The 25,358-nt window shown below is 44.9% G+C and overlaps 1 protein-coding gene across 2 annotated transcripts; it reads right to left on the bottom strand.

Annotated features, from left to right (window-relative positions):
• Positions 1-2,429: 2,429 nt before the first annotated feature.
• LOC119919659 (telomere repeats-binding bouquet formation protein 1-like) lies at positions 2,430-24,447 on the bottom strand. Of its 2 annotated transcripts, none has more exons than XM_038740247.1 (14): positions 24,315-24,447; positions 20,545-20,605; positions 19,121-19,249; positions 18,083-18,214; positions 16,964-17,024; positions 16,749-16,864; positions 16,488-16,610; positions 15,506-15,658; positions 13,452-13,583; positions 9,476-9,601; positions 7,886-8,022; positions 5,283-5,485; positions 4,419-4,484; positions 2,430-3,170 (listed from the first exon to the last, which is right to left on the bottom strand). In XM_038740247.1, the coding sequence occupies exons 2-14, from the start codon at positions 20,576-20,578 to the stop codon at positions 3,128-3,130; spliced, it is 1,455 nt and encodes a 484-aa protein (XP_038596175.1). In that variant the 5' UTR covers positions 20,579-20,605; positions 24,315-24,447; the 3' UTR covers positions 2,430-3,127. The 2 variants fall into 2 exon arrangements, with proteins under 2 accessions (XP_038596175.1, XP_038596176.1); XM_038740248.1 differs by lacking the exon at positions 24,315-24,447 and adding an exon at positions 23,222-23,308.
• Between the last annotated feature and the right edge of the window lie 911 nt (positions 24,448-25,358).

The following is a 25,358-nucleotide window of genomic DNA, read 5'->3' as shown; positions in this document are numbered from 1 at the left end:
TGACTTTACCATCACTGCACACAGCACCACCATCCTTCCCTGTTGCACAAGCTCGTAACCTTGGCGTTATCCTTGACTCCTTTTTCTCATTCAACCCACATATTCAATCCATCACTAAATATCATCAGTTCAACCTTCACAACATCGCTAAAATCTACCCTTTCCTCTCCATCCAAACTGCTGCCACGTTAATTCAAGCATATATCCTATCTCACCTCGATTATTATATCAGCCTCCTTGCTGACCTCCCTGCCCCCCGTCTCTCCCTACTCCAATCCATACGCCACTCTTCTGCCGGGATCATTTTTCTACAAAAACATTCAGTTCATGTTTCCCCACTCCTCAAGAACCTCCAGTGGTTGCCCACCCACCTCTGCATCAAACAGAAACTCCTCACCATCAGCTTGTAAAGCACTCAATCACCGTACTCCCTCCTTCCTCACCTTCCTCCTCTACTACGATAACCCAGCCTGCACACTTCGCTCCTCTAATGCCAATCTACTCACTGTACTTTGGTCTTGTCTATCACATTGCCTACCTCTTACCCACGTCCTGACCCTGGTCTGGAGCACCCTCCCTCCTCAAAGCCAACAATTACTCTTCCCACCTTCAAAGCCTGACTGACTGCACATCTCCTCCAAGAAGCCTTCCCTGACGAAGCCCTCATTTCCTCTTCTCCCACTCTCTTCTGCATCACCCTTCCTCTTGGATTTGCTCCCTTTATTCACCCCTCCCTCAACCCCACAGCAGTCAATCATATTTACTGAGAACTTAACAGTGTGCAGAGCACTGTGCTAAGTGCTTAGGAGAGTACAATACAACAATAACAGACATATTTCCTGCCCACGAGCTTAGAGTCTGGAGGGGGAGACAGACAGCAATATAAAGAGATAAATAAAATTACAGATATGTACATCTGCACATTTCTAGACTGTGAGCCCGCTGTTGGGTAGGGACCGTCTCTATATGTTGCCAACTTGTACTTCCCAAGCACTTAGTACACTGCTCTGTACACAGTAAGTGCTCAATAAATACGATTGAATCAATGAATGAATACATAAGTGCTGTGGGGCTAGGAGGGGGGGATGAATAAAGGGAGCAAGTCAAGGCAATGTAGAAGGGAGTGGGAGAAGAGAAAAGTAAGGCTTAGCCAGGGAAAGCCTCTTGGAGGAGCTGTGCCTTCAATAAGCACTTATATATCCATCTGTAATTTATTTCTTTATGTTACTGTCTGTAATCGATCAATCAATGATATTTATTGAGCACTTAAAGTGTGCAGAGCACTGTACTAAGAGCTGGGGAGTACAATATAACAAGAGGTAGTGGACACTGAGAAGAAGCCTGGCACAGTGACTAGAGCTCAGGACTGGGAGTCAGGAGGTCATGGGTTCTAATCCTGCTCTATCACTTGTCTGCTGGGTGACTTTGGGCAAGTCACTTCACTTCTCTGGGCCTCAGTTACCTCATCTGTAAAATGAGGCTTGAGACCATGGGCCCCATGTGGGACAGGGACTTTGTCCAACCCAATTTGCTCGCATCCACCCCGGCGCTTGGTACAGTGCCTGGCACACAGTAAACGCTTAACAAATGCCACAGTTATTATTATTACTATGGACACGTTTCCTTCCACAATGAACTTGTGGTCTAGAGGGGGAGACAGACATTAATATAAATGAATGAATTACGGATATGTACTTAAGTGCTGTGAGGCTGAAGGAGGGGTGAATAAAGGGTACAAATCCAAGTGCAGAGTATAACCCCCTCTAGATTGTAAGTTCGATGTGGGCAGGGAAGGTGTCTACCAACTCTATGGAGTTCTCATTCCACTGCAATGATATGAGATTTAACACATGTTCCATTAGAGGGAGGTGTTGGCTGCCATTTCACTCTTTTTAGCCAGAAGCTCACTGTCAGGTTACATCTCATTTGTAACCAACCGAAGGGCCGAAGATGTGCCCCTTTACATTCCTCAGGGAGGCATAACACACGGGAATGCCTGAGCAAGTTCTTCAGAGAAACAACTGGATTTCCCACACCGTCTTTCTGACGGGGCCATACTTAAATGAATCATGTATATGGAGTCGGTGGTATTTTTGGATTAGGTGGAGCTCTCAATTCTAGCTGTAAGAGCCCTGAGCCTATGAGTATTAAAAGCTTTCTTTGTCAAGTGACGTAAAAGAAGTGATGCCATATGTATGTAGTTCAAGGATCAAGTCGGGACATCTGAAAGCATGGGAGACAGCAGAATAAAAGAAATAAGAACTTAAAAATGTAAGAGAACCAGTGATGTATAATCGTGTGGGGGCCAAGGGGGACACGTACAATTTCTGCAACCCAGAATCTCTAGAACAAAAAAAAAATACTCAAAAGGACGACTCAAATACCATTTTCTGGGGAAAAAAACCTTTTAATTTAATAACAACATTTCATCTAACTTACTTAAAAAGTACACATTGATCAAAAGTGCCTTACATTCTCTTCTGCCCATCAGGCCAGAAGTGATGCAAATGTGTTTGAACAATGGGCTATATAACTTCTTCCTTGGTGGTAAGTTTGGTTCTCAATGACTTAGGCATAATGACATCTTAACATCCCACAAATTATTTTATTCACTAAGAACACTTCTTAATAATCAAGTTCAAAGAAAACATCAAAAATCCCATTTAAACATTTACTGAACTATGCCCCTGTTAATCGTTTGTCTTGGAAAAAACAAAAGGAATATTCAAAAACAGTTAAAAGCAGTGAATACTCCTGTGTTTCTTCCTTTTTGGCATGCTTCTTTAGCAAGCTAAACAAAGGTCTCCAGAACTCCTGCTACCATAAGACCCTTTCAGAAACAATATCATCGCCACTGCCCACCCCACACCGCATTTGAATATCATGCACTGAAACATCCCTGGATTGACAAGATAAAACTTGCTTAAAACAGAATTGCCTAAAACAGAGAAAAGTTATATTTTTTAAAAATCTCTACACAAAAACTATTTCAGGAATTATATATCACTCAATTTATCTAACTCATAGTGTTTGTGATCCAGAGCCACTTCAGTCTTCATTCCTGGGTAAAACCATGAAGTTGAATTCCAATGGTTTCCCGGTTTCTTTACTGTAATCAAGATGGTGGCTACTTTTTCTTCTGCACCTTCCTTAGGGGTGCTCGGGTCACTCTGTAATCATTACAAAAACACGTAATATGAAAGGCTTTCTCAGTCTGCATATTTGCAGTACCTCCGTGGGCCGTCTGTCTGTCCGTTCTACCACCTGTCCCCACCCTTCACCTGGATGGTCGTAATGGCTGAGAGACTTGCCTCCGCAGAGCAAGTGCGAGGAGGGATGATACCTTCCCCACGGAGCACTGTGCGGACAATGCTAGGGAGCATCATCCACCAAGGGGGGTGATATATAGGGACCTCTAGCAATTCTGCAACCAGCATGGCTGCCCCCACTCCTTCCCTTTCAACAGCTTACTGCACACTTGAGAGAGCTGTGTAAGGGAGCACAGAGCAGGGACGGTGTCTCATTCCCACCTGTGCATTCTTCCCAGGACTGGCCCTGCCTGACCTAACTGCTCTCTCTACTGGCTAACCCCCAAGTTGCTCTCCTCCTTCTCCCAAAGCCAACCTTCCGACTGCACCTTGTTCTCGACTCTTCCTCCTCCAATCCCTCACTCACCCCGTTCCCCCAACTTGGAACTCCCTCCTTCCCCACAGACCACAGCTCTCCCCACATTCGAATCCCTCTTGAAATCTTACCTCCTCAGGCCAGGTTTCCCCAATTCATTTCCCAGCACCTTGAGTAATACCATCCCTTTGGCCAACTCTAGCAGCTATGAATTTATGTACAGCCACTAGCAATCACTTACTGTGTACACAGCACTGTACTAGGGGCTTGAGAGAGTACAATACAACAGAATTGGTAGACTCATTCCCTGCCCACAAGGAGTTTTCAGTCTAGCAGTCTTGATCCCCCATTTCAGCATTAGTTCCTTGTGCCCAGAGAATGTGTCACTTGGTTATCCTGAACTTCCCAAGGGCACGCACCAAGTATGGTGCACTCCACAACGTGGGCGCTCACAACTGCTGCCACCACTCCCACTATTATTACTTGGATCAGGACAAAAACAATTTCCCCACCACAATTCACCCAGGTTTCATGAGTAGAATTTTCTTGGCACTGTCTTCAGACTTTTCACCATGAAAAACTGTTCCTAATTATTCACTCACAACTACCCATCTAGTCACTCCATTGCTGAAAGCTTTAGTTCAGAAGTGGAAAAATTCCAGGAGACGGAGCCACATGCAGTGGGAGGTAAGAGCTGAGACTCCCACTTGAGATGGTGAAGAGTGGACCCATTTTCTCCCCTAAAATTTCCAGCTGTGCTCAACAAATAGGAGAGAAAATATTTGCTATTGTACCTTCTTTTGGTGGCTGCAGTGCTCGACTTTTCAACTGCTGGAGCAGGATGTTCCACCATAGGTTCGCTAAAAGAAAGGGGATAGTAGGCTGTAATAACATAATGCTGGTTTTGGTCAGTATCTTGATTAATGATCGGGATGAAGGAATTGAAAATATGCTCATCATATTTACAGTCAATATATAACTGGGTAGGGTGGCTAACATTTTGGAAGGCCAAATGATCCCAGACAAATGATTCTATTAAAAGAAAAGTCAAAAAGGACAAACTCGGTAACAATGTACTCTCCCAAGCTATAAATGCAATTGATTGACAGTGTGAGGCAGTACACTTGAGGAAGAAAAAAAAGCAATCAAAAGGGGAAAGCCTGGCCAGACACAAAACAACTGATGGGATGGGGTGGGGGTGGGGGTGGCGGCGGTCATAATCCACCCCAATCGAATGATCCATCAATCAATCAATCAATAGCCTTCGCTGAGCAAATGATTGTTCTAAGTGCCTGGGAACGTACAACAGAAGCAGGACACACAGTGCCTTGCCAGAAGGTGAACAGCCTCGAAGCCAATGGTGAGTTTTTGTCTGATGTGGAGAGACATGGGAGGCTTGTGAGGGGGTGGGCCCAGGTGGGAACCACTCAAGGTTTCTTCCCCCATTTCTGTGATGCTACAAAGGACATATTAATCTCACAAGCTCCATCAGGTCAGATTGAGGAGGAAGGGGACAGGTAGGGGACCTATCCCTAGGTTCCCTATCCCCTCTATCACACAATACAAGTTTTATCATAGAATTAATCTGACTTATCTTCACACGGCAAGATAACACTGAAGTAAATGAAACAGTTGTGCTGCCTTTGGTTGCAATTTACCTGCAGACTGGTTCCTGCTTGCTGGAAAGAGTACTTGCGGGATCCCCTCCAGGACTCTCTAATGGATTCTTGAACTCATTATTTGCAGGTGGGTGGTAAATCTGAGCACCTAACTCAGGATCCTGCTTTGGAAGGTCCATTTCTTGGTCATTGCCTTTCAGCAAGGAATATCCAACAACGCCTTCTGTTTTAGGGCCTTGTTCCTGCAATACAAGACACCACAGAAACAATTCCAAAGAGGTGGGTGTGCCTGTGGATCCATGTAGCATTGCCCTGACACAATGTGGAAAATGAGTGGTGTTAACTAGAGGAAATACAAGTTTTAAAGGCAGGGATTGGGTCTGCTAATTCTATGGTACTCTCCCAAGTGCTTAGCACGCTGCTCTGCATGCAGTCGGCACAATAAATACAACTGACTGACCAACCGGTGGGCTCACAACAAATACTATTGAAAAGCTCAAAATAGTAAGAGGCCAAATCAAAAGCAGGGCCAGGACGTGCCAATGGCTGAGGCCCAGAGAAGGACATCCTTCATATACACAGAGTTTGGGAGGTGACGTCCTTGGGTGTCGGTAGATGCAGTCCCTGCCCAGAGGGAGTTTACAATCTATACTTGCACACAACTGAATAAAATCTCATCGCAGGCAGGGTCATTCAATCAATCAATTGTATTTATTGAGCACTTACTGTGTGCAGAGCACTGTACTAAGCGCTTGGGAAGTACAAGTTGGCAACACATAGAGACAGTCCCTACCCAACAGTGGGCTCACAGTCTAAAAGGGAGAGACAGAGAACAAAACCAAACATACTAACAAAATAAAATAAATAGAATAGATATGTACAAGTAAAATAAATAAATAGAGTAATAAATATGTACAAACATATATACATATATACAGGTGCTGTGGGGAAGGGAAGGAGGTAAGATGGGGGGGATGGAGAGGGGGACGAGGGTCATTTCCCAACATGAAGAATGACTAGATAGATGTCCTTCGAACTACAAGCAAATCAATCTATTAAGCGCTTAGTACAGTGCTCTGCACACAGTAAGTGCTCAATAAATACGATTGAATGAATGAATCAAGCACATTTAGTGAGTACTTACTGGGTGCAAATTCATGATTGAAGTTTCTCCTAGTAGCTGCTGACTCCAAGTTAATGGGGCCCTAATCATTACACTCCATCCTAGGACAAAATCCTTAGCACTGGAGTATTTTTCCCCTACACTTCATCATGTGCAACCGTGGCAGAGGGTCTCTTAAAGAGCCAACCAATACCAGCTTTATTGTTCCATCTTGGCCCTCATTCCTCTCAGGGGCACCCCAGGAGGGGCGGGGCCCGTGGCTTCCCATGTGTGCTGTCCTTCTTTCCCGCTCTCCCCAGCCTCTTCTGATGGATTTTGGGCCCATTACCCTGGGGGGTTCCACCCTCCCCAGCCAGGGGGACCCCAGAGTGCTACCCGTGTGAGGAGCTGCAGGGGAGAGAAGGGGCACCAGGGACTCGGGTGCGTGGCTTCATCCTTTGTCCCTCTCTCCAGCACAACAGCAGCTGCCCAGAACTCCATTCCCCAGGAGGGGTGGGGCCCCAGGGGGAAGAAAGAACTTGGAGCCATTTGCCCAACTGGCCCTTCCCTACGAATGGCCCCAATTTCCTTCCCTGAAAGTCTCCCTTTACCGCATGAAGAAAATAACAGAATGAAAAGTCTGGAGAAATGGCAATTCAATTTTCTTTCCTTCCCAAAATTATGACTCACATGTGAAGAATGATCAATCAGTCAATTACTGATTGAGCGCTTACAGTGTGCACAGCACCATATTAAATGCTTGGGAGAGTACAATAATAATAATAATAATAATAACAATAATAATAATAATAATGATGGTATTTGTTAAGCACTTCATTCATTCATTCAGTCATATTTATTGAGAGCTTACTGTGTGCAGAGCACTGTACTAAGCACTTGGGAAGTGCAACTTGGCAACATATAGAGACAGTCCCTATCCAACAATGGGCTCACAGTCTAGAAGGGGGAGACAGACAACAAAACAAAACATGTGGACAGGTGTCATCAGAATAAACAGAAGTAAAGCTAGACACACATCATTAACAAAATAAATAGAATAGTAAATATGTACAAGTAAAATAAATACCGTAATAAACCTGTACAAACATATATACAGGTGCTGTGTGGAAGGGAAGGAGGTAGGGCAGGGGGGATGGGGAGGAGGAGAGGAAAAAGGGGGCTCAGTCTGGGAAGGCCTCTCACTTACTATGTGCAAAGCACTGTTCTAAGTGCTGGGGGGATACCAAGTGATCAGGTTGTCCCACGTGGGGCTCGCGGTCTTAATCACCATTTTACAGATGAGGAAACTGAAGCACAGAGAAGTTAAGTGACTTGCCAAAAGTCACACAGCTGACAAGTGGCAGCGGCAGGTTTAGAACCCATGACCTCTGACTACCAAGCCCGTGCTCTTTCCACTGAGCCATGCTGCTTCTCAACATAACAGCATTGGTAGACACGTTCCCTGCCCACAGTGAAACTCTCAGGCCTTCTCTAAAATCTTTGGAAGGAGATTTATAATCTTTGAAAGGAACAGGCAAACCTCATCTTCTTCTTTTTTAAATAGTTCAAGCAGGGTGCTTTTCATCTTCTTCAAGCATTCAAGGGCTTTTCTTTGTTTTTCTTTTTCAGAAGCATCTTGCGGAATGAATGCCAGAAGCTTTTCGAGTAGATTCTCAGCTATGCAAAAGGAGGAAAAAAGAATTGGGACATTATTATATATGCTGTAAAGTTAATGCTTTATTGTCTTGAAATAAATTTCACAAAATTTGCCCAACTACTTCTCTGATGTCACCAAATTTCAATTCACAAAACATCACATAATACACTAAGCCTATATCTTATTCTTTGTCCCAGATCCTCAATTTTCATTTGGAAATAACAATGTGAGTAAAAGACACAGTATCCTTACAGGGAACAGGGAAAGTAACAAGGAAGCACTTGTACAGTGCTCTGCACACATTAAGTACTCCATAAGTACAAATGATTTATTGGAGTGTGATCCTTATTCAGTACATTATTTGCAGAATAAGGTTTGGGATGCAAGTCACTAACCTGTCAATGATTTGGTATCAAATGGTTTAGCTCACGTGTTACCTTCAACTGAAAATCCTAACGCGACACAAATGAGAACGTTTTCCTCTCATTTTTTAACCTAACTGGAATTCCAACTCTAGATGCCTAATGCCTGTTCTTTGAAATAAGCCAGTGATTATGGGAAATAACTCTTGTTTTCCCCAAAGTGGGGAAGAGGGAAGAGACCCTTAACACTGCTAAACGCGCCACTCTTCCTCCAAAACGCTGCCTGGACGTGCCCCTTCCTCCTCAACCAGTCACCAAAGTGGTTCAAGTTCTCTTCATATAATTTCCTCCTTGGTTTTCCTGCCTTCAGCATCATCCCCCTTCAGTAGACTCGACATGCTGCTATCCATCAGTCAGCCAGTCAATCGTAATTATTGAGCGCTTACTGTGTGTGGAGCACTGTACTAAGCGCTTGGGAGAGGACAATATAACACGTCTCAGCACACCTATCTCCACTCCTCAAAACCTTCCAATGGCTGCCCATCACCTTTCGCATGAAGCCGGAACTCTTTACCTTTGTCGCTTTTTCCATCTTTAGATTAGTCCCCTTCATCTTCCACTACCCTGCCCACAAATCAACTGTCCCTTCCTCTAGGCTTGCCCACTACCACTCCCTCAGCCCTGCCCTTCAACTAGAACAGCTAGAACAGCTAGTACAGTGCTCTGCACACAGTAAGCGCTCAATAAATACGAATGAATGAATGAACGAGGAGGCAAATCGTGAGGTTATCAATGAGTTGAGTGATGATTCAGACCAGGAAGTGGAAATCAGAGTAGGATAGGAGAAAAATGCTGCAGTGTCCAATGGTCTGCTATCCAGGGAGAAAACTCCTTCTGACTCTACGAGGACAAGTCCAGAGGGTATCTGGGCCTGGTTACATGAGCAATCAGCTGGTATTTCCTTTATCTGCCTATGGAGCAAATTTGCTTTCTATCAAAAATATACAGCCTCGAAGTGCACCACAATTCTTAGTCGTCAATGTACAAATAAGCACAGCAGCTTGAAACAGATTATGCAGGATCATTTTTCCAACAATAATGATGAACTTACCCAAAATTGTACAGTTGCGCAGCACAATAAAAATGACGTTGCTTAAAGCCTCGTAATGAGAATCAGCTAATAAGTTGATGACAAATTTAAGGTCATCACTCCAGAGCAGGCTATTCAGATTTTGCTCTGTAGGATATAATGAAGATATGGTTAAAATCTCCTCTAAGTCTACCACTGCTAACAGTTTTCTAGAAGGACGTTTCCACCCAGTTCAAACAATTGATGATAACAGTATTATCAATAATGACGGTAATATTAGTAGTGGTATTTGTTGAGTACTTACTATGTACCAAGCACTATACAAAGCACTCGGTTTGACACGAGATGATCAGGCTCACAGTCTAAAGGCGGGGGAGAACTGGTATTGAATCTCCATTTTAAAGATGAGAAAAATAAGTCACAGCATAGTGAAATGACTTGCCCGAGATCACAAAGCAGGCAAGTGGCATTGTCAGCATGAGAACCCAAGTCCCCCGGCTCCCTGTCGTGTGCTCTTTCCACCAGGCTTTGCTGTTTGTCTTTCAGAAAAATTCTCCTTAAATGCTTCTCCTAATCACTGATTCTATTCCAAAAGAGATGCCAGAAAAGACTTGAGGAGGTGGAGGGGGGAAGGGACACAGAAATGGCTCAATTAAATAGATTTTCCATTTAGGAAGCACTCTTTCCTCCCAAGGCATGAAGGCTTTTTAAATGATTATCTGCAAAGCCAGCTACTAACTCTAAGAATATTCTTTTCCCTAATTTGAAAACGACTACATAGTGAATTCTTCCAGACTCTTCTAGAGCTGAATTTCTTGTTTGTGGCTAATTTGGGAATTTTGCTTCTCTTCCTGCCTCTTGCAATGATATCTGTGCATTTCCCTTGTCCTTGGCCTCTTCCATCACCACTAGCAGAGCCTACCATGTGCAGAGCACTCTAGGAAGTGCTTGGGAGAATACAATAGAGGTGGTAGACACAACCAGTGGGGAAAACAAACAGGAGGAAGAAGGAAAATGGATTTTCGAGTGAGCGAGTGCTTAAGAGGGGATGGAGAAAAGTGCATCAGGTGGTTGTGAATAGATAAGTGACTAGTTGCTGCAGAAGTGCTGAGGCGAGGGTTTAAAATAATAATGATAATGATAAAATAGGGGTATTTGTTGAGTGCTTACTATGTGCCAAGTACTGTACTATGCGATGAGGAGGATACAAACAAATCGAGTTGGACACAGTCCCTGTCCCACATGGGGCTCACAGTCTCAATCCCCATTTTACAGGTGAAGTAACTGAGGCACAGAGAAGTGAAGTGACTTCAACCAGGGGAGAGGAGAAATCAGTCAGGGAAGGCCTCCCGGAGATGCGATTTCAGTCCTCCCCCAGCTACAGCAACTGGAAAAATGTCTACTTTCATTCAGTCATTCATTCATCGTATTTATTGAGTGCTTACTGTGTGCAGAGCACTGTACTAAGCACTTGGGAAGTACAAGCTGGCTACATACAGAAACGGTCCCTACCCAACAACGGGCTCACAGTCTAGAAGGGGGAGACAGACAACAAAACAAAACATGTGGACAGGCATCAGGTCATCAGAATAAATAAAAATAAAGCTAGCTGCACATTATTAACAAAATAAATAGAATAGTAAATATGTACAAGTAAAATAAATAGAGTAATAAATCTGTACAAACATATATACAGGTGCTGTGGGGAGGGGAAGGAGGTAGGGTGGGGGGGGATGGGGGAAGAGGAGAGAAAAAAGGGGGCTCAGTCTGGGAAGGCCTCCTGGAAGAGGTGAGCTCTCAGTAGGGCTTTTAAGGGAGGAAGAGAGCTAGCTTGGCGGATGTGCGAAGGGAGGGCATTCCAGGCCAGCGGGAGGACGTGGGCCTGTGTGCTCATGTATCAACCCTGTCCTGTTCATATACCTAGAGATACAGATATACCTAGAGATATATGGGACCCTACGATCAGCCAGTGTATATTTATGCTGACTAGCGCTGACTAGATCCAGCTCTTAGAACAGTGCTTTGCACAGAGTAAGCGCTGAACAAATGCCATCATTATTATTAGATGGTGGTGGGATCAGTTTGTCCAGAGCAGAAACTAGTTGCCATTGTCTTGAAGGCATTCAATCAGCTCCCTCTAGCCTACTTAACCACTCTTTCCTCCCACTCCACTCCAGCTTGCGTGCTTCGTTCCTCCCGAGCTAACTGGGATCCCCACGCCTCGTTCTTGCCTTTTCTGCCGCAGCCCTCTGGCTCAAGCCCTGCTCCCAGCAGGGAACCCCCTCACACCTCCTCAGCTTAGTTCTGCACAAAATAACCGCTCAATAAATACCACTGATGGACTGACTGGTGGATCGATCACTCGGCCCACATCTCTCCTGTCCTCCAAACCCTCCCCTGGCTCCCTGCATCTCTCCCCATCAGGCACAAAGGCCCACACAGCTAGCTTCCAGACTCTCCACCATATGGCCCCGCCTGACCTACCTGCTCTCTCTCCAGGCTGTCCTCCACCTCGCTCTCCTCATTCTTCCTCGGCCAGCCTACTACCTTTCATTCATTCATTTGTTCAATCGTATTTATTGAGCGCTTACTATGCGCAGAGCTCTGTACTAAGCGCTGGGGAAGTACAAGTTGGCAACATATAGAGACGGTCCCTACCCAACAGTGGGCTCACAGTCTAGAAAGGAAGTACTACCTGTACTTCACTCTCTATTCTCCCTCCTCCGTCTCCTCGTTCAACTTGTCCATCTGGCTTGAAACTCCCTCCTTCCCCACATTTGACAGACCACAGCTCTCCCCATGATCAAATCCTTCCTAAAATGCCACCTCCAATGGGCTTTACCCAGTTCACCGCATCATCCCTTCGGCCAACCCTAGCACTTGGGAGTTCATTTACATTTCTTCTCTTCCCCAACACGCAACCCCCACCCCGACACATACACTTAGCACTCATTATTTGTATGTGTCAACTCCGCTGATGTATTCTGACCACTGTAGTTGAAAATAATTTTCTGTCTCTGCCCCCCGTTAGTGCAAGGCCCTGGTCACCACAGGGTCACTTGGCTATTCTGTGGGGCCCGAGAGCCTACCTGGTAAAGGTGCACCGCCCCAGGTGTGTGCTTGATGAATGCTGCTACTACTAATACATCTGACAGTCCAATCTTCAAGGCCCTTTTGAAATCACACCTTTCCCAGGAGGCCTACCTTGAAGCACCTGTCAACTCCTCACCCAATTTACTTCTCTGCCTAAAGCCACCTGAGCACTTCCCAGTCCCCTAAGCACTTGAGGACTCACCCCCACCACACCTGCAGCAGTTAAGAACATCTCTTTGTCAGGTATTGCTTCACCTCCCTGAAATGTACTTCAGTGTCTGTCACCCCTGGCTAGATGACAAACTGTAGGTTACAAACTCCTTCTGGGCAGCGATCATGGCTACAGATTCTACCGCTCTGTCCGATGTGCTTAGTCCAGCACTTCATAAAGTGCTTCATAAAACCATGGTGATTGACTGACTGAACAGGATTAGAATGCTCATTAGGAAGAAAGCGATAAACTTGTCAAGGCCAAATCATCGATTCAAATAATCTGCATGATTATTTTGAGTTTTTCACTCTGCTCAGTATTGACATACAGCTGTTGTAGCAATCACACAACAGACTCCCTCAAAATTGAGACTACAATTTTTCGCCTTTTAATTTATAAATATTTTTCTGTTCTTCATTTTTCTAGGAAGTTCTAAATCTTGATGTTGTGAAAGGAACATGGCCCTAATCATAAGAACCATTCATAATTTCCTTCCTGAAGAGGAACTTGTGACATCTATATCAGGATAACACTAAACACGATTTCCATTACCGCTACAGGTGAACTTCTTTGGCAGTGCTGTAATTTTCAGGCATGAAGGAAGTGTATACAAATACATGCACCCATACACTATATAAAAATAAAAAATGGAAACGGGATTGTACAAGCCCACTCATTAATGTTCATACTTACCACATAACTCTATGCAACACCCAAGGGTAACCAGAACATTCGTTTTTTCTCCAGAATCCAGACTCTCCAGCAACAGCAAAGTCAAAAGTTTGGGCACAACTTGATGCTTCACTAGAATTCTACTACCAGGAGCTAGCAGTACAAAATATTTTTCAACATAAGTATAATTGACACAAACACTTTTGAACATCAGGGTGAAACACAAAATCCAAATAGACATCTTTCAGGTCCTCCTCTGCCACTCCTCAAGCATTCAGACCACTGTCCCCTGCATTAATCTTCAAACTCTTCCAAATCCAGAACCATTCAATGACAGCGATCTTCAGCAAGGAATCAATTCCTATCAGGCACATGGGCGCTGCCACACAGCTCCCTGTCTCGGGGGTTATTCCACACGCCCAGGATTTAGCTGTGCTGTTGCTACGACATGCTGATTCTTATCGAGCTTCGGACGAAGAGATACTTCCAGCCGGCATACAATGGTGCTATTACAAGGGGCTTTTCCACCTACCTGTCTTATCATGCTCAACGACACCACCAGGCCCTCTTGTCCCGGAAGGGAATGCTTTCAAGGTATGTGATATGCACTCTCTCTCTCATTCATCCACTCTCTTGTCACACTAGACCCCAGCTTGCACTCTTCATTCCTTCCAAACTGACTGTTTCCCTGAGCCTCATTTTTGGCTCTCCTGGCTCATATCATCTCGCCTGCCTGGAACTCCTTCCCCCTTCCAATCTGTCATATAACAGCTCTCCCTATCTTCAAAGTTTTTCCTAAAATCCCCCCTTCTTCAGGAGGCCTTTTCTACCTTTCCTGATTAAGCAAGCTTCCCAGGTTGTGTCCATCCAACAGCTACCCTTAGCCCTCCTGTTTATTTGCCTCAGTACATAGACACATTCTTAACTTATAGTAATTTACCCTTATCTATTCATTCTTCCATCCTCCTGCTACCAACAGCCTTAATTAGTCAACTGAATTTTTTGAGCACTTACTGTTTGCAGAGCACTGTACTAAGCACTAAGTACAATATAACAATATAACACACACATTCCCTGCCCTTCTTTCTTCTCAACTGTTTGTGAATTCATTCTTTGCCCCTTTTTTGTGGCTAGTTGTCACAATGATTTTCCCCTGAAAGACCATCCCCACTCAAACACCACTGACTGATCAACAAGAAAGGTGTCAAGGGCTCTTTGTGGGCAGGGAATGTGTCCTTTTATTGTTGTAGTGTACTCTCCCAAGCGCTCAGTACAGTGCTGCACACAGTAAGTGCTCAATAAATACAACTGAATGAGTGAATGAAAACAGGGACACCGTGCAGTTGGAGTGGTGACTGGAGCAATGGAGAGGAAGGAGATGGTCTGTGCTACTATACCAAGATAGAATCAGTGGGTAGATCCTGGTGATGATTTCAATTTGGGCAAAGAATGAAAAAGAAGCTAACATGATTTCAATGTTGCGAGCGAGTGGGGACAGAAAGGACAGCTAATGCCTTTGACAGCGATGGGAAAGGTGGGAGGAGTTAAACAGGGAATAGGACTAGCTCGGTGGAACAGGACACAGATGTACGAACCCAGGGCAGATAAGGGGGTGACCACTCCCTGCCCCAGAGTTGGGATTGTAAGGAAAAAGTTCCCAGGGCTTCTAAATGGGTGGGGAGGGACCAACAGGAAATGAAGCCACCAGATGGAGACTCCATTCGTCGGTGGCTGGCTTCCAGGGCCAGATTTGGGGGGTGGGGGAGGGAGGTCGGTGAGGTGACTGGGCAAGGGGCTTGACTCTTTCCCAACAGGCTCCTAGGTCTTCTCGAGGGTATTTTGCATCCCCACTGGAACCTAGGGTGGCGACAGTTGTGGCGACAGGAGGTGGAGCATACTGAGTTTGTGATTCCCAAAAGGAAAGCGGCAGTATGAATGATAAAACATCATAAGCCCTTCACAGCATTTGTGTGTAAATCAAGTCTCTATAAAACCAAATACTGAACTATAGAATGATCATACAAAATGAAATTACTGGAATACTAGATAAACATGCAAATGTTTGAATCACTCACGGTTATGGGCAATGCAGACACCCATGGTACTTGACACTGCTACTGCCATCTTAGCACTAGGAATATTCTCCCTTGAATCACCAACCAGCTTGGTAAAAACCTCAGCCAAACCATCCAGTCCTCCAACAGATATGAAGAATTCCTGAATCGGTGCTTCAGGAATAAAGTTATAAAAGAGTCAATACTTTTATCAAGCAAAGGGATCATTGCTGTTCTGAAGCACTCATTTCACTAAGCTAATTTTACATGAGTATCACTCACGACCATGTACCCAACGGATACAACTACACTGACATTTCTAGGGCAGAATTTTTGTATTAAAAGGATACTTTTGTATTAATGGGATTCTTTTCCATGTGCATATAAAGAAGTATTTTAGTAGGGACAGGGACTGTGTTCTAAGTGCCTACTTTGGATCTACCCCAGTGCTTAGAAAAGTGCTTGGCACACAGTAAGCACTTAACAAGAGCCATTATTAATATTATCATTATTATTTGGGTGTAGGGGGACAGAAGGGGACTTAGAACTGAACCTTGAGGGATCCCTACTGTCAGAGGGTGGGAGGCAGAGGAGGGGCCAGAAAAAGAGACAGAGAAGGAGTGGTCAGAGAGAGAGGAGGAAAACCAAGAGAGGACAGCCTCAGTGAAGCCAAGGTTGGATAGTTTCAAGGAGAAGCGGGTAGTTGACAGTGTCAAAGGCAGCTTAGAGGTCTAGGAGGATTAGGATGGAGTAGAGGTCGTCATATTTGGCAAGAAGAGGGTCATTGGTTACCTTAGAGAGGGCTGTTTCTATGGAGTGAAGGGGACGGAAACCAGTCGGTGTCATTGCACTGTACTTTATAAAGTGCTTACAAGCCGGTACCACTACTTGGGTTAAGTTTACCCCAGACAAACTCAAGCATCGGACTGAATCAAGTATGCTTATTATTCCACGAAAATGGTTCTCCTAAATGCATCTCTATTAAGAAATAGTTGACACTTACGGTTCTCTGCCATTACAAGGCCAATAAACGAGCTAAGGGGATGAACTATGTCAGGCTTCAATCGTGTTTCCAGCAAGTTCTGTGCATATGGCAAAATGGAACTGCAAATCTTCTGATTTTCCTCTGACAAGAAAAAAAACCAAAACTGAATCAGGTAAAAGTTTGAGTTGTCACAGGTACACTACTGGAAAAATTAAGCAGTCAGTTTTGTCATGTTCATTTCAATAGCCACAAATTCCATAGAAAATTCAAGATAATTACCATTTGGAGGATTACTGACAGCTGCACTCAGAGCATTGCACACCGTATACCACAGGGAATATTTCTCCTGACGGCTTCTGATCGAGGAGTCAATTTCAGATTCTATGAGAGTTTCTCTATTATGAAACAAGCAATTGAGATGGTCAAAATGTTTTAAATTGGCAGACGTATGTTACTCATTACCTTGACCAGAGACTAGTTCTCTATTTGTTTACCTGAATAACTTTTGCAGAACAGGAATACAGCCTGTTTCTCTCAAAAGCATTTGTCCAGTCCCTAAAAAACAAAAATCAGTTAGATGTCATAATACGAATTTCACTAAGCCCTCAGTGACTCTACATATTCTTAACAACTGCTTGAGCTTATGGAAAAAGTAAGGATCTCATTTTTCAATACATGAAAAAGCTCATTTTGTGTATTGTCCATATTCAAAAGGTACATATTTTGATGAAAGAGTAAAACTAGTATCTGATCGTTTTAAGAAAATGACCCTTAGCTCTTCATCTACTTGGAATTTCGAGTCACTTTCAAATTGTCTGAGGCAAAGAAAATAACCGAAACAATACACCACCGGAACCTTACACTCCAAAGCACTTCAATGAATCAATCAGTTGTATTTATTGAGCCCTTATGGTGCTCAGTGCACTGTAATAAGTGCCTGGGAGAGTACAATAGAGTTGGCAGACATGATCCCTGTTCTTGAAGAATTTACAGTCTACTGGGGGAGACAGACATTTAAAAAATTACAGATAGGGGGGCAAAGCACACAGGCTGGATAGACTGTAAACTCGCTGTGGGCAGGGGAAATGTCTGTTTATTGTTGTATTGCACTCTCCCAAGTGCTTAGTACAGTGCTCTGTAAACGGTAAGTACTCAATACATACGACAATGAATGAATGAATGAATCAGCGTGGTACCTAAGTAGGAGGGGGGAAAGCTGACTAAGTGCCTAAAAGCCAGTGGTAAGGATTTTCTGTTTGACACAGAGAGGGAAGAGTGACCATTGGAGATTTCTGAGGAAAAATGTTCCAGGCAACCGAGTACCTGCAGTTGGGGGAGACCTGAGGCAGGAAGGTCAGCACTCTACTGCTGCTCAACATGGAGAGCTCTAGAATACTGAGCAACTAAACACACCTGGGTTGAACTGTTTTCCCTACACTAAATCCAGAACATTACATTAACTGGAGGTATATACACACAGCCTCCAGATGACTGAAGTACCAATTGGATTAAAGGGGTTGAGAAGAGTTGCTCTAGTACATGGACCAAATAAAACAGAAAACAAAGTATTCAGGTTCCAGAGGGATAATTCTCTAAAGAAAATTCAAACTTACTGTTCGCTGAAATCACGGCCAATAGAATGGAAACAGATACTGTTTGCAAATTCACACTGGACTCCTCATCAACTATGAACTTTGTAATTTCACCAAACAATTCAGGAGTACAGAGACTTTCCTGACAGAAGACTGAAACAGGAACAGAAGTCATAATTAGGAAGCACACATACTTTTCAAAATGAATTAAGACTGTGAGCCCCACCTGGGACAGGGACTATGTCTAACCTGATTACGTTGTATCAACTCCAGTTTTTTGTTCTTTTATAAAATGGTTTTTGTTAAGCGCTTACTATGTGCCAGGTACTGTACTAAGTGCTGGCATAGATATGCGTTAACTGGGTTGGACACAATCCCTGTCCCACATGGGGCTCACAGTCTTAATCCCTATGTTACAGAAGAGGTCACTGAGGCCCAGAGAAGTGAAGTGACTTGTCCAAGGTCATACAGCAGATAAGTGGAGGAGCCGTGATTAGAACCCAGGTCCTTCTGACTTCGAGGCCAGGCTTAGTAGAGTTCCCGACACACAGTAAGCTCTTAAGAAATACCATAAAAAATGGGGCAAATGACATTGGTACTGTTTTTCTACATCCCTTCAATGACACTACACTTACAGGGTTATAGTAGTGAGAATTAGCAAATAATTCTAGTTTTCACCATAATAACGAGGTTAACAGTTCTACAGAGAAAATCATTTGTAATAATCAGGATTTTGAGCTACGTGTAACAGTATTCAGACAAGCAACTAGAATGCTTTAGAAGCTTAATGATCAGTTCAATTTAACAAATTACATTTTCGGCTTCAGCTCAAGTGAATTACACATGAAAACTGTGCTGTTACTGAGTATTGACTGCAGATAAATCACAGAGTATTATAATGGGCACTTGAGTATAACTGCCATGGCTTTATTTGTTTTGGGATTAATACAGCACCTGGATAAAATGTGAATGCAAAAATGGGGAAAGGAGAGAAAATAAGCCTAAAATGGTTCAAGGGGTGCAATAGAGTGCAACAAGTCATCAAATGATCTATCTTACCATTAAATTTAGCTAGAGATACTACAGTATACAGAGCAACTTCTTTTAATGAGCTGGGTGCATTTGACCTTGCAAGATGTTGTACCAACTTCAAACCACCGATCTCTTCAAAGTTGATACTTGCACTGCCTGCAGGATTTGCACGCAAAATGAAAGATCAAACAAGATTGCAGAATTATGAATTATTCTGAAGAAATGGGCAGTCAATGAGTTGTTTGCATTCAGTGAGTGTTTATTACGTGCTAGGAGCTGGGCTCAAATTAAGGCTACCACATATCCCATTCCTTAGGCTTTTTCCCTTTCAATGCAAAGCAATTTTCTATAAGAAACAGTCCTGGAACCATCGATTGCCACGTTGGAGCCTGAATGGGGAACTGGGAGAAGGGAAGAAGGTAAGAGTGGGGAGTAGGGTTTCTTAGTCATGTTGGTTCCTGTGACCAGAGCCTTGTGGGTGGGGGGTGGAGTCTCCACACAGCTATTTGGTGGTGGCAAGGGCAGGGTGGCTGTTGATTATACCTCCTCTCTGGGCCTATTTCTCCTTAGACTGAGCTAGGACGACAGGTTTAAACGTGCTGGGGCCTGAGTTTCCTTTAATGCAAAACCGTATGCCAGCTGCGGTTCAGAAAGAAGGAAAGGGAATGTGGTTAAAACAGCGTGGCTCAGTGGAAAGAGCATGGGCTTTAGAGTTGGAGGTCACGGGTTCAAATCCTGGCTCTGCCAATTGTCAGCCGTGTGGCTTTGGGCAAGTCACTTCACTTTTCTGGGCCTCAGTTCCCTCATCTGTAAAATGGGGATTAAGACTGTGAGCCCCCCGTGGGACAACCTGATCACCATGTAACCTCCCCAGTGCTTAGAACAGTGCTTTGCACATGGTAAGCACTTAATAAATGCCATTATTAATTAATTAAGACTACAGGAATGAAACAATTTCATTCGGCAGTTTCACACCATCCTTCCGTCACTCTCCGGAGAATGGGGATTAGAATTAAACTGAAAAGCACAGAAAACAGTCATTTTCTATGGAGCTACTTCATTCAAATGGCTTTAACCATTCTCTTCTATTTATGCTCATAAGCGAGGAGGTTTTTGAGTGAGATTTGGAGTGAGGCCCAGGGTAGAGGGGAATGGCTCTTTGTGTGAGTGGACAGGAGAAGGAGGCCAAGGAGTTGGGGCTGGGGGGGTAGTGAGGGAATGGAACTGATAATAGGGGTAATGTCGGGGTGAAGGTGAGGCAAGCATGGCCGGGCGGTCTAGCAAATGCCACCTTTAGGATTAATCATCATTCTTATTCTCATACTTGGACTGCAGGGGTGAGACGTTGGAGGGAGGAAGACCTACCTAAGGGCACTAAAAAAACCCCCACAACAGTAAATTGACAAGAAAGAGGAAAACTGGTTCAAGGAGCATAACTGAAGGGATTTTACCACAAGTGAGTTCCTTGCTCTTCTCTTCTTCCATATTTGCTTTTGTAGTCCTATTCTCTATCTACAAGAAAAGTGTATTTTCAAAGTATTTACATCAGTTAATTTCAGCACATTGCCAATAACATAAAGTACATGAACGGTGCAAGCAAATTTTGCAGACAACACTCCTTACCGGGCTCTTTGATTTTTCAGTACCTTTTATGGGGCATATTTTACCAGGAAACAGAAGACCTAGCTTCTTTACACAGTTCTGCCATTCATTTCCTGGACAAACTTTCGATCCCCAGTTAATCGGAAACTTTATCTGTGCTATTCCCCAAGGAATAACATGAAGTCAGGTAATTTTCCAACTACCTAATAGACCTGTTGTGAAGATATGTTGGGATATGCTCCCTGAACTCTAGGTCCTATATGAATGTTTAGGACAATCAGTTCCCACCCCGTCCTCCACCCCACATCATTCGCTCTTTGCGGATCCCAGTAATAAGTCCTATGGAAGTTACAAAGGACATACATGACACAATCCCAGTCTTCATGTAGCTTCCTAATCCATGGAGGGACAGGAAAACATAATGTGTCACTCATGATAAACATAAAAATAGAGCTACAACCCACTGCCTGATAGATTCAAGAAAAACCAAACCTTCACGCCCCCCTTTTTATATTACAAATATTCCCTCTCCCCCCGAAATTCCTGGGATTCAATCTGTCAGTGGTATTCATTGAGGGCTAGCCATGTACCAAGCACTGTACTAGGCACTTGGCAGCATACAAAACAGTAGTTGGAAGACATGTTCCCTCCCCACAAGCTTTCAGTCTGGAGCAAGAGACAGTAAAATAATTTACAGATGGGAAAAATGGGAGCATAATAGGTCATGGACATAAGTGCTATGGGGCTAGGAATGGGCTAACCTCTCCCCTTCTTACCCATGGGCATCTCTTCTTATCGCTTATCAAAGAATAAAAAAGCAATCAACCAAATCTACCAGACCTCAGCCCTCCTCACCTTCAGAGCCCTCCTAAAATCCCAGCTCCTGTAACAAGCCTTCCCTAATTAACTCCCAACACCTCTCGTTGTATCAAATTATTTATTTATTCCTATTAATGTCTGTCTCCCTCTAGACTGTTGGCTCATTATGGGCAGGGAACATGTCTACCATCCCAGCGCACAGAACAGTGCTTTGCACATAGTAAGCGCTTAATAAATGCCATTATTATTATTATTATTTTTATCTCTCTTACCTTGAACTCGGCCAAATGCTTGGTATAGTGCTCTGCACACAGTACGCTTTCAATAAACATGATTGAATGATTTAGTTACCATTTTACAGATGAGGTAACTGAGGCAGGGAAGTTAAGTGACTTGTCCATGGTCACAGAGCAAACAAGTGGCGGAGTCAGGATTAGAACCCAGATCCTCTGGTTTCTAGGCCTGTGCTCTTTCCACTAGGCCAGGCTGTGTTTTGTTTTTCTAATGTCCTTAATCAATCAATGGAAGGTATTTATTGAGTGTTTACTGTATACAGAGCACTGTACTCAGCACTTTGGAGAAGACAACACCAAGGAGTTGGTAGATACTTCACCTGCCAATATGGACCCCTAGTGGTGCTTAATAAATAGTTATTACTACTACCACTACTCCAACTTATGACACAATTGGTTCCTAAAAGTCACGTGTTAAACAGAAACAATTTTTAATGAAATCAATTTTCTTACAGGAATAAACTTATAAACAGAGGGTTGCTTCCACGATGAGGTACTTTGTTTTTAACCAAAATCAGTAAGAATTTTTTACTTCATTACATATGTGTAATACAGCTACATTCACGAATTTATATTGAAAACCACCAGGCTGATCCAACCACTTATGTCCCATCTCAACTATTATGTCACTCTCCTCACTGACCTCCCTATCTCCAGCCTTCCCCCTTTCCAGTTCAGATTTCGCTCATCAAGATCAATGGCATTTTTTGAGTGTTTAACTGTGAGTACAACGCGACAAATTTGGCAGATGATTCCCCTATCCACAGAGACCTCCACTGGGTGCTTAACAAATACTATTACTATTACTGCTCCTATAGGCAGTCTTCAGATGAATGACACAATTGGTTCCTGAGACGAGTCAAGTACAAACAATTTTAGGTAGAACAAATTTTCTCGTGGGAATAAACTGGTAAATAGTGGGCTGGTTCCATGTTACAGATAAGAATACAACAGAGTTGGTAGACATGTTCCCTGCCCTCAGGGTTACTTACAGTTGAGGGGGAGAGCAACGTTAATGTGAATAACGGTTTATAATATACAATACTTTGCTGCCCGGATCATTTTTCTATAAAAACTTTCAGTCCCTGTTTCCCCATTCCTCAAAAATCTCGAGGGGTTGCCCGTCCACGCCCGTCCACCTCCACATCAAGCACTTAAGTAAGTAAGCACTTAACAAATACCAACATTATTATTATTATCATAAAGAAACTCTTCATCATTGGCTTTAGGGGTAACACGGGCACAGAGGAGTGAGGCGAGTTGTCCAAAGCCACACATTGACAAGTGGTAGAGTGGGGATTAGAGACCAGGTGCTCCAACTCCCAGGCCTGGCCTCTTTCCACTAGACCATGATGCTTTTCTACCATTCTCCTTACCACTCTTCCTTCCAAACGTTTTCACCACATTAACCAACCTGGATTTTCCTTCGGCGTCGGCGGCCTGTCGGTTCTCCGGCTCACCCGGTTGACCCGGTGAATTTACCTCAGCGCCCCGAGTCCCGGGGCCTCCCACAGAGCCCGCCGAGAATGCGGCCTCGAGATCATCCTGGCCCGGGCTTCACACGGAGGCGTCGGCGGGCCCGCGTCCCTCCTCCAATGTGTAGTGTAGCGTAATGGTGGCCGAACTGTGACGAGGGGGTCCCCCTTCTCTCTCCTCTGGAGGAGATCAACTCTGCCCCATCCGCTCTCCCTTCCCCTGTGGAGGAGGGATACTCTACTCACAGCACCTCCTTCCCCCGTGGAGGGGAATAACGCTGCCCAAAGCGCTCCTCGATCCCTGTGGTGAAGCTTACTTCTGCCCAAGTAGCCCCAATCCCTGTGGAGGTAAACTCTGCTCAAAACACTGCCCACCCCCCAATCCCTGTGAAGGAGGTAAACTCTACCCAAAGTGTCCCAGACTGAGCCCCCTCCTTCCTCTTCCCCTCCCCCCAGCCTTACCTCCTTCCCCTCCCCACAGCACCTGTATATATGTATAGATGTTTGTACGTATTTATTATTCTATTTATGTATTTTATTTGTACATATTTATTCTATTTATTTTATTTTGTGAATATGTTTTGTTTTGTTGTCCATCTCCCCCTTCTACATTGTGAGCCCACTGTTGGGTAGGGACCATCTCTAGATGTTGCCGACTTGGACTTCTCAAGCGCTTAGTACAGTGCTCTGCACACAGTAAGCGCTCAATAAATACGATTGAATGAATGAATGACTTGGACTTCCCAAGCGCTTAGTACAGTGCTCTGCACACAGTAAGCGCTCAATAAATACGACTGAATGAATGAAGGTCCCCTAATTCCTGTAGAAGAGGTAAATTCTGTCCAAATCGCCCCCCCCACCAGCCAATCCCTGTAGAGGCGATCACCTCTGCCCAAAACGCCCCTCGATCCCCGTGGAGGGGACAAACTCGACCCTGAGGGCTCCCGCCCAAGATGGCCGGCCCCGTGGAGGGGACAAACTCGACTGTGCGGGCTCCCGCCCAAGATGTCCGGCCCCTCCCCCTCGGCCCACCTGGTCTCCGGCCCCTCGGCGCCCGCGGCCTCACGTGCTAACTGTGGTGGCTGCCCGCCGCCGGCTTCTCCCGGACGTGGCGGCTCCTCCTCAGGGCCCCGGCTCCTCCCCGACGCCTCAGCCACACCCGGCTCCGCCGGCCCGACCGTCGCCTCGCTCTTCCTGCGCAACGGGCTCCTCCCCGGCCCGGCCCCGCCCTCCGGGCCCCGCGCACCACTTCCACCCTCCTCCTGCCAACGGCCGCCCACCTCTTGCCAACGGCCGCCCACCTCTTGCCAACGGCCGCCGGCCGCCATGGCCCTCTCCCTGCCTTTCCCCCTCCGGCCGCACAGTGGCACGTCGCCCTCGGAAGCCCCCGCTCGCCCTATCAATCAATCAATCAATCAATCGTATTTATTGAGCGCTTACTGTGTGCAGATCACTGTACTAAGCGCTTGGGAAGTACAAGTTGGCAACATATAGAGACGGTCCCTACCCAACAGTGGACTCACAGTCTAGAAAGGGGAGACAGAGAACAAAACCAAACATATTAACAAAATCAAATAAATAGAATAGATATGTACAAGTAAAATAAATGAATAAATAGAGTAATAAGTATGTACAAACATATGCATATATACAGGTGCTGTGGGGAAGGGAAGAAGGTAAGATGGGGGAAAGGAGAGGGGGACGAGGGGGAGAGGAAGGAAGGGGCTCAGTCTGGGAAGGCCTCCTGGAGGAGGTGAGCTCTCAGCAGGGCCTTGAAGGGAGGAAGAGAGCTAGCTTGGTGGATGGGCAGAGGGAGGGCATTCCAGGCCCGGGGGATGACGTGGGCCGGGGGTCGATGGCAGGACAGGCGAGAACGAGGTATGGTGAGGAGATTAGCGGCGGAGGAGCAGAGGGTGCGGGCTGGGCTGGAGAAGGAGAGAAGGGAGGTGAGGTAGGAGGGGGCGAGGTGATGGACAGCCTTGAAGCCCAGGGTGAGGAGTTTCTGCCTGATGCGCAGATTGATTGGTAGCCATTGAAGGTTTTTGAGGAGGGGAGTAACATGCCCAGAGCGTTTCT

Source organism: Tachyglossus aculeatus, chromosome X1 (genome assembly GCF_015852505.1).
Source record: "Tachyglossus aculeatus isolate mTacAcu1 chromosome X1, mTacAcu1.pri, whole genome shotgun sequence".
Taxonomy (NCBI): domain Eukaryota; kingdom Metazoa; phylum Chordata; class Mammalia; order Monotremata; family Tachyglossidae; genus Tachyglossus; species Tachyglossus aculeatus.
This window is presented reverse-complemented; position numbering and strand designations above follow the sequence as displayed.